Source organism: Nannospalax galili, unplaced genomic scaffold (assembly GCF_000622305.1).
Source record: "Nannospalax galili isolate Female #2095 unplaced genomic scaffold, S.galili_v1.0 scaffold679, whole genome shotgun sequence".
Taxonomy (NCBI): domain Eukaryota; kingdom Metazoa; phylum Chordata; class Mammalia; order Rodentia; family Spalacidae; genus Nannospalax; species Nannospalax galili.
The window spans coordinates 741,032-750,631 of NW_008343462.1; the positions used below are offsets into that span (position 1 = coordinate 741,032).

The 9,600-nt window shown below is 53.6% G+C and overlaps 1 protein-coding gene across 1 annotated transcript; it reads right to left on the reverse strand.

Moving 5' to 3' along the window:
- Nucleotides 1-2,323: 2,323 nt before the first annotated feature.
- Nucleotides 2,324-6,915, reverse strand: Uts2r (urotensin 2 receptor). The gene is made up of 2 exons (XM_008839672.2): nucleotides 6,854-6,915; nucleotides 2,324-3,780 (listed from the first exon to the last, which is right to left on the reverse strand). The coding sequence occupies exon 2, from the start codon at nucleotides 3,711-3,713 to the stop codon at nucleotides 2,571-2,573; it is 1,143 nt and encodes a 380-aa protein (XP_008837894.1). The 5' UTR covers nucleotides 3,714-3,780; nucleotides 6,854-6,915; the 3' UTR covers nucleotides 2,324-2,570.
- Between the last annotated feature and the right edge of the window lie 2,685 nt (nucleotides 6,916-9,600).

The following is a 9,600-nucleotide window of genomic DNA, read 5'->3' on the forward strand; positions in this document are numbered from 1 at the left end:
GGCCCTGAAAAGGGAGGTGCTGGTCTAGAAACTCCCTCTTTCAGGGCATCTCAGCTCTGGAAAATGAAAAAGCCTCCTAGAGAAGTGGGGGCCTGGGATGGGGCCACAGGGTATCAGGTTAGGGTGATACCAGCTGGATCCAGAATGAGGGACCCAGCTCTGACTCTCAGACTTTTAATGCTCATTTTGCTTTGGCTTCGTTAGAGATGAAACTTCAGGAATCAGGCTTTGTCATGAAGGAAAGGGTTTTCTTTCTAAAGCCTGGAAACGCAGCATGAGGGAGACAGAGGATTGGGGCTAGGGTCTCCAGGTGGACTGGGACACTCTGCCACAATGTTACAGAGTTCAGGACCACTGGGAAAGTCCACTCAGACTCAAAAAAGTTCTGAATCAGCCAAATGTATTTACCAGGGACGGCACTCTCTGGCCCCATTTAGGGAGTGCTGCCCTAACTGGGAGGAGATGAGAGCTTCTTAAAGGTAAAGTCCAAAAGATAAAGTCCTTGGCACAAGATTTAAACTTTTACAATTTTATTGAATTTTAAAGAAAATTCCTCAGGCGGGCAGGCGAGCTGGTCATCTTGGCAGCTGCCTTGAGGAGGAGGATGCTGGGGAAAAGGAAGGAAGCCATGGAGCCAGGCAGGCGTAGAGCCCAAATGGAGGACAGACATGGCTGACCGGCAGCCACACGGCTGGGAGAAGGAGGCTTTAGAGAAAGTAAAGACATACAAGGTGCTGGGGGCGGCCCAAAGCCTTAAAGAAAGCGTGTTTATAAAAGGGGTATGGAGAAGAGAACGAGAGGTTACGCTTTTCTGAAGAATTCTGAGATGCGGGAAGACTTACAGGCTACATGACTGTGGCCAGTCCAGAAGTTCTGCCTGGGACCCTCCCCCTCCCCCACCCGTTCCAGGCAGGAAAAATTCACTATCTCATTAACGCACTACATATTCTGCCCATCTATTTAGCATAACAAAGTGAATCTGCCTTTCTAGGGTTGGTTCTATGACCAGATGATTGACCAGTGAAACGGGAAGAGTAAGTCTTTCAACAGACTAGATTTTATAGTCTCGATCAGTTAAACTTATGGGGCTATTACCCTACCTCCCACAATGGAAGACATGTTCTCAAGTGAATTCAGCAGCCAATTGCTGTTTCTTTTGGGTTTTTGAACTGGTGGTGATAGGGTCTCCTGCATTTTAAGGAAGTATTCTGACCCTGAGCTATATTTCCAGTCCTTTAATTTATTTTTTATTTTTTTTTTTATTTAGAGACAAGGTCTTTGCTATGTAGCATAGGCTGGCCTTGAACTTATGATCCCCTGCCTCAGCCTCCCAAGTGCTGAGATTACAGATGTGTACCACAAGGCCCTGCACTCTCTCTCTCTCTCTCTCTCTCTCTCTCTCTCTCACATAAGTGCACCCATGTGTCCCTTTTTTTCAGGGCAAAATAAATTCACCATCTTAACCATGGTAACATGCACAGTGCTGTGGTCACCACCATCTACTTCCAGAGCATTTTATCACCCTAGAGGCCTTCTCTCCTTGTCCGCACCCCAGGGACCTTCTCTCCATGTCCGCACCCCAGGGGACACCCAAGGGACCTTCTCTCCATGTCCGCACCCCAGGGGACACCCCAGGGGCCTTCTCTCCATGTCCGCACCCCAGGGGACACCCCAGCAGCCTTCTCTCCTTGTCCGCACCCCAGGGGACACCCCAGGGACCTTCTCTCCATGTCCGTGCCCCAGGGGACACCCCAGGGGCCTTCTCTCCATGTCTGCACCCCAGGGTATATCTGACACACAGCAGAGGTCCTGCCAATACCAAGGTCCTGTCCCAACTCCTGATGAGCACCTAGAGGGAGTGGACAGGTGTCCTGGCCATGGTAAGAGGAGTGGTCATCTAGGGAGAGGGTCGTTCATGGCTCTTGGGCCAGGGCAGCAGTTTGTCCAGGGTCAGTGAAGCCAAGGTCTCATCACTGTCCACATGAGCCCACGTGCTGTGGCTGCCTCAGTGCTCGCTGGACAGTTTCTCCTCCCAGTCAGCCCACCCTACCTCTGCCTCCCCTACATCTCAGCCACCTGCCCTCCTTCCCACCCCAAATGAAGGGGAAAGCTGCCAGACAGACTGCAGGGCGCAGGCTTTATTGGTTCACCAGCATGTGCAAACAAGAAGCCATTGTGGGGTGCAGGGAAGGAGAGGTCGAGATGCCTGCAGGCCCCATACCAAGCTGGAGAGAGCTGTGGGGGTGGAGCATAGTTCCACAGGTCAGGGTCATAGCCTGACATGGGCTGCTCTGGGTGAAGCAGCCTTAAACAACTCAACCTTGGAGTCTTCAGAAGAGTCTGGGCCACAGCCTCCACAGACCCTCAGAGATGGGCATGAGGGAGGAATGGCTTGGCATTGTGGGAAGGCACTGATAGAGTCTATGTGAGCGATGCATTAGAAAGAACAGGGAATTTTCTAGAAGAGAGCTGAGTAAGAGAGATAAACCAGTCAGGTAGGAGTGGGGGTTCAGGAACGGGCTCCGGAGTGGCTTTGTTTTGAGGGACTCTCAGGAAAGATATAGGGACTCTCAGACAAAGGCCCTGGTAGGGACCACTGGGGACAGCATAAGGGTCTCTGTGGCCTGCTGGCTCCTCGGGGACAGTGAGTCCTGCTGGAGGTGGACTCTGCTGTGCTGGAAGCAGCCAGCACTCCCCGGCCCACGGCCACCACTAGCAGGAGAGCGCTGGCGACCCCGCAAATACTCTCGGTAGTTCTTAGTGAGCAGTGTGTAGAGGAAAGGGTTGATGCAGCTGTTGCTATAGGTGAGGCAGGTGGTCAGGTAGTTGACAATGCGTGCAGTCTGGGGTGCCAGCGGCATGGCCTCGTGGTACTGGGCCAGCAGCTGCCACAGCCAGAAGGGCAGGAAGCAGGCCCAGAAGAGTAGGACAATGCCCAGGATGAGGTAGAGCACCCTGGGATTGGGTAGCCGCCTTGTCTGCTTGAAGGAGGCCTGCTGTGACAGCCAGTAGGCTCGGGCCAGGCGGACATAGAGTAGCCCGATGACCAGGCCGGGCCCCACGATGCTGGTCCCAAAGAGCAGTGTCAGGTAGGCGCGGTGGGCACGAGGGCCCCAGGCCGGAAGGCAGAGGCTCTTAGGGCCCCTGCGCACCAGTCGGATGGCGAGCATCATGGGTAGGGTCAGCAGCAGTGCCAGCAGCCAGGTGCCCAGCACCAGCAGCTTGCGGTAACCTTTCGAACGCTGCACCGTGTCCAGAGGCCTCAGCACTGCTGCATAGCGCTCGCTGCTCATGATGGTCAGGGTGAAGATGCTGGCATGCATGGTCAGGAAGTCTAGGCTGAAGAGGACGTGGCAGCCCACGACCCCGAAGTGCCAGTCCTTGGTCACATAGGTGGCCACAATGAAAGGGATGCTCAGAAGGTACAGCAGGTCAGCTAATGCCAGGTTGACCACATAGATGTACATGGAGGCCGAGGCACGCAGGAAGCGGCACATGACCACCAGAGTATACACGTTGCCCACCACACCCACCATGCCCATGACTGAGAGCACAGCCCCAATGGCACCTGTGGCCACCAGGTCTTGCAGGGAGCTGGGCTCTGTTGGGCCAATCCAGGAGCTGTTGAGGGACATGTTGGGGCCACTAGGCTCAGTACTTCCTGACGTGGCCAGCATGAGAAAACTGGTTGTAGACTCTTGACTCAGCTCCATCTCTACCCTCACGCTGGGCTCCTGGTTGGGGGCCTGCTGCTTCGTGAGGGTCTGTGGGAAACTTGTCCTGTGGGAGAAGATGCCCGTCAAAGGTTTGCAAGGCAGCCACCCCCTTCCATGGCCTCCAGGCCTCTGTGATAGACAGATTCACTGTCCCTCTATAGAGACAGGGGTTTGTAAATTCCTCTCCCCCTTTGGAATCCTCAAGAAGACCCCTTCGGTGTCATCTCCCCAGATATCCAGTGGGGTCCTAGAGCTATCTGGACCCATTGTCCCCCCAGAGCACCCCCATCCAGTTTCAATGCAAGTGTAAGGGCTCTACTTTTCTGAAGAGCCACAGCAGGGCAAAGGTCAACAGTGGGTGGGGCCAGGCTTCCTGTGCTCCAGCTCTGCCACCCAGAGCCTTTCTGTCACTTAATTTCACTTGACTGTTTCTGAAAATCCCTTCTTTGGATTACAAAAGTAACAGCTGCTAAGTTTAAAAATCCAAACTGCTGGGTATGGTGGCCCATGCCTTTCATCTCAGCACTCAGGAGGCAGAGGCAGGTGGCTCTCTGTGAGTTTGAGACCAGTCTGATCTATATAGGGAGTTCTGGGCTAGCCATGGCTACATAGTGAGACCCCCATCTTAAAAAAAAGAAAATCAAACAGAAAAATAAGCTGGGACCTTCATTTAGCCCTGTTTCACACCACACACACAATGACCAAAGGCAGACTGCATGTAGATTAAACACATCAGTCATCAAAAAAGCCTCTGGAACAAAACAATGTGAGCTTTGGCAGAACAAGATTATTTTATTTTATTTTATGCGTATGAGTATATTGCCTGCATATATGTAAGTGCACCCATGTCATGCAAAGCCCATGGAAGTCTGAAGAGGGCATTGGATCCCCTGGAACTGGACTTACAGATGGTTGTTAGCCACCATGTGGGTGCTGGGAACTGAACCCAAGTCCTCTGTAAGACCAGACAGTGCTCTTAACCTTTGAGCCATCTCTCTAGCCCTAAAACAAGATTTTTAAATAAACTTCAAGGGCTGGAGAGATGGTATTGTGGCCTGTGGAAAGCTTTTGCAATGTGATGGTAATTAAGAACTTTGCAATAGGAAAACTCTTAAGAGACAGGTATGGAGAGGTGAGCAGGAGCCTCCCATCCTGCCCCTGTGGTTGCCCAGGATGGAAGTCTTTGTTTTCCAAAGTTTTCGCCTTCCTATACGTTGTGGCCCTACGTTACCTGCTTAATTATCACGTGCACCTTTTACTTGTCACCTAGGTGCTGTTGTGCCTTTTGTTTGCATTTCTCCACACATGAGTATAAGAGCCCCCAAAACATGAACAGGAGGCCCGACTCCTTTGTTCATGGTGGTCAGTCCCACTAGCATCAAATGAAACTTTGTCTCCTCACCTGACTTTGGCTGTAGGTCTCTGATTTTTCCATAACAATGGCTTAACAGTTAAAAGCACTGGCTGCTCTTGGGTAAGAACCAGGTTCAGTTCCCAACACCCATATGGTGGCTGACAAGTCTGGTTCAAGGGGACCTGACACCCTCTTCTGACCTCCACAGGCATCACACGAATGTAATGCAGCTCCATGCAGGCAAAACACTCATACACATAGAATAAAAATAAATAAAAATTTAAAAATAATAGAAATACTTTTATCAAAACTAAGAACTTCAGTCAAAGTGAGAGATTATCAGACAATATGCATTAGACTAAAGGATTAGTGAACAATATATATGCAAGTGTAAACCGCGAAAGAAAAGAAAAACCAGCCACTAGGAGGAAGGGGAGCAAACAAACAAAACCCGGACAGGAACTTTTGGAAGAAAACAGCAAAAGGCCAATAAACTCATGCAGGAGATGCTCAGTGCAGCTTGTTATTGGAGAAATGCAAATCAAAACCACAGAGACTGCTCTACACCCCCACAGGCAGGCACCCATGCACACACCAGGGCGGCTACAACCAGAAAGATCTGTGCACCTGTTTCTGAGTATTGGGAAGATGTGGAGGGACCGGACCCTCAGTTACCGTCACTGGGGATGCAAAATGGTGCAGCAGCTTTGGAGCATAGTTTGGTGCCTCAGTGGAGCAAAGCGGGTGTGTACTGTCTGCCAGCAATACTACTCACAGGTGTGCAGCCCAGAGAGCCCACTGAAATCACCCACAGGGACGAGAGTGAGGGTGGTCGCAGCAGCTTTAGGTGGAGTAAGGAGCTTGACACGACCCAAGGGTAAGCAAAGGGTGGCATCTTTGTACAACTGTAACATAGCAACGAGGGGAGAACTGTTGCTGTCGTCAACAGCCTGGTTGAAGGACAGTGGCAGGCAGTTCAGCTGTGGCTCCCTCAGCTGTGGGTCTATTAACTGGCAAAGTCAGAGCAGAGAGAGAGAGAGAGAGAGACAGAGAGACAGAGAGACAGAGACAGAGAGAGAGAGACAGAGAAAGAGAGAGAGAGAGAGAGACAGAGAGAGAGAGAGAGAGAGAGAGAGAGAGAGAGAGAGAGAGAGAGAGAGATCCGACTGTGGGGCTCTGGAAAGCCCTGGACCTGGGGATGTGTGTGTCTCATCTTGGGTGACTGTCATGCAGGTGCCCATGTAAGAACTCTCAGAGTACTTCAGACCCTCTGCTGCCTGCATCAGATTATCCTCCTAAGAAAGACAGCCTAAGGGAGTGGAGAAGACCCTGGGTGTCTGGGCCTCCCCAACTTCCAGGCACAAAACCGACTCTAGGTCTCTTTCTGCACAGCAGAGCTAATGGCGCCTGTGATCCCCGACGGGCGCCAGGGGCAGAATGAACGAGTGGGTCCAGGGGTGAGGACTCCAGGTTCCCACGAGGGTCCGCGGACAGTTCCTAGCTGCATCTGCTTGAGCCCCTCGCCCCGGTGCTGCCCCACCTCCCCAGAGGGCGCAGAGCTAAGGCGAGTGGGCGCAGGCCTCCTGCCTTCCTCCCCGGCCCTCGAACCACCCGCGAGGGAGGGCGGACGTTTCTGGCCGGCGCTGCCCGGAGCCTGGGCCGAACCCGACGTTGGTGCTGCGGACCCCGCGCCCTCCGCTCCCGCCCCGCCCGACGCCCGGTGGCGCAGCCCGGGAGGGGCCGCCTGAGTTCCCCGGGCGCTCGGCGCACTCGCGCCGCTCACCTCGGTCACGGAGCCATCGCTGCAGCCCGGCGCGGTGCAGCCTCGTCCGCCGGTGCTCGCCGTGCACCACCTGTTTCGGCGCCAGCTGGGAATGCGCAGCCCGCGCCAGCGCGCATTGATACCCGGCCGAACTCCCGCGGAGAGGGGCGCCCGGACCCGCGCTGCCCCTACCCCAGCTGCCCGCCGCTGCTCCTCCGCGCCCGCCGAGGTCATGATGCTCCACTGCCAATCAAACCCGGGGACTGTCCGACCAGGGAGCAGGGGGCGTGGACCCTGTCACCTCCTGGACTCCCCAGACTGGGTCCTGGGCGAAGCTGAGTCGTGGAGAGTCACCTCCAGGGTCAGAGAGGGACGGGGGCGGGTCCCATCGACCTCAGTGTGTGTGGGGTTTATGGGTCTGAGTATCTCTGTGGGTCTGGGGAGCTACCTGTGAGCCCCCCCCCGTGTCCCCACCTGCCCACGTGGCTCCCATTCTGGGGCCTGGAGCTCACATAGTCCTAGCACACAGGCTAGACCCACAGAGGTGATACTGGGGAACAGCACGGCTCCAGGTGAGGGAGGACCCACAACTTGACCCTTCAGATGCCACCTGCCCTTCAGGAACACCTCTGGAACTCTGTAACTAACTAAATCTCTCTCTCTGTCTCTCTGTCTCTGTCTGTCTGTCTCTCTGTCTCTGTCTGTCTCTGTCTCTGTCTGTCTCTGTCTCTCTGTCTCTCTCTGTCTCTCTCTCTCTCTCTCTCTCTCTCTCTCTCACACACACACACACACACACACACACGCCCCTGTTGCTGCAGCACTTCAGGGTCTGGAGTGACCTCAAGAGAGAAATCCAGGCACAAGCAGCCCCCGGTAAGTGAGCAGCCAGCTTTGTGAGACCGCAGGGAAAGACACGCAAAAGACACCCACTCAAAAGCTTCCAAAAACCAAGGGAAGGAGAAAATTGTAAAACTATCGGGATTATTTTTCAAAGCGGTATGTTCTGAGAACAAGATGGAAGGTGGCTGGACAGAAACCAGGAGAGGACAGCACCTTTGACTGCTCGGAGGAGGACAGCAGACATAGTTTGATGCACGTCCCTGTACTTTTCATTCAAATCCAGGCGTGGAGGGGATGCTGAAACCTGAAAGGCCTGCAGCGGGTACCTTCTACTCACCAGACACACCACAGGCAGACTGGGAATCGAATCTGTGAGGCACGCTTGGTTACTCCCACCTTCTGGCTGTAGTGAGAATTCTGTTTTCTTTGACACTTTTCTGTTCCGTTTGTGGGTGAAATTCTCTTATCTCTGAAACATCCTGTCCGTATTGTCTGTTCTCTTTTTCATCTTGCGGTTTGTGAGTTCTTAATCCAGGGTGGTTGAAGGAATGGGGTTGAGCCAGCTCTCTTGATTCTCAGACACTGCAAATCTTGGCTCAGGTCTGCAGTCGACTCATAACCCTTGGTTAGGATCACTCAGTCGATGCCGGCATATCCAGGACCTCAAGGACCAGGGCTGTTATTTCTGGTTTTCAACATGAGGCTTAATTTTGCCTTTTCTTGCTTTATTTACCCTCTCCTGTGGTTGGAGAGAGGGTTCAAAGCTGGACCTTCTGTCTTGGTCCGAAAACCACACTCCTGGTTCATTTCAATTTTGGAGAAAATGAGTCACAAATGAAAAGCTCTGGGTTCTCCTAGATGGTCTTTCCCAGTCCCTTAGTGCTGCTCTTGAAGGGGGTGCTGGGACAAGCATTAAGGGGACTATCCTCCTGGTCTGAGTGATGAGGACTGTTTATGTATCAGGGGCTCAGACCTTCCATATTGAGGCTTGAAGATTCATGACTCACTGTGAAGTGAGCCCAGTGCCTTGTGCTTACGGCCCAGGTGACGTGATTAGAGAAAGGGACCGTTGGCCCATCGCCCCCAAAGTCCCAGGAGCCTGGGGTTGGATAGCAGCCCTGCTGTGCTGCTGTTCTTGGCTGCTTCCTCGTTCTCAGGTGGCTCAGCCCTCTGGGACTGGCAAACTTGGGGTGTAGGGAACCCCTTTCCCACTCCACTCTGCCCTGACCTGTGGCCGAAGGCCTGGCTGACCCCCAGCTGACATGTTGAATGGGCAGAGCTCAACAAGGCAGGCCCGTGTTGGTCATATGCTGGACAAAAATGGAACCCCCTGAGGCCCTGGGACAGGGAACCAGACCACAGTTGCTGAGGACAAGGGAGAGAGATGAATCCAAAGTCTCCCCTGTGTGGTTCCACTTCCTATATGGGGCTCAGGTATGGGGCTTGAAGGGAGGCCTTGTGGAGGACGCTAGCCTCACCCCCTCTGCCTCATGCTGTAGGTCTCTAGCCCCAGCTCAACTCTGCTTGCTTTGTATTACTTGTCTGTACCACCCCAGACCTCCGTGTGCCACACAGAGCAGTCTGATTTCCACATCCCTTTAAGTCCAGGTCACCACCTCAGACTCTGTGCCTCCAGTCAGGAGGAGTAGAAGTCCTTCTGGTGGGCATCTCTCTGGGGTATAGGACTAGCCACAGGAAATATGAGCCCTTTGGTGAGTGCCCAGGCTAAAGAGAAAGGTCTCTAGGAGTCAGTGTCCTGCCCAGGGGCATTTGGCCAGGTCACTGGACATCCAGCCTGACATGAGTCCAAAGGGCCACAGGCCAGTTACATGGATGACCATAGGTGGTCCTCAGTTCCTTCCACTTCCAGAAGTAGCCACAGCCCTTGTCCTGTGTGTGTGTGTGTGTGTGTGTGTGTGTGTGTGCGT

Excerpts from the sequence above, each read along its gene's own strand:
- Uts2r (XM_008839672.2), bottom strand. The coding sequence starts at position 3,713 with ATGGAGCTGAGTCAAGAGTCTACAACCAGTTTTCTCATGCTGGCCACG.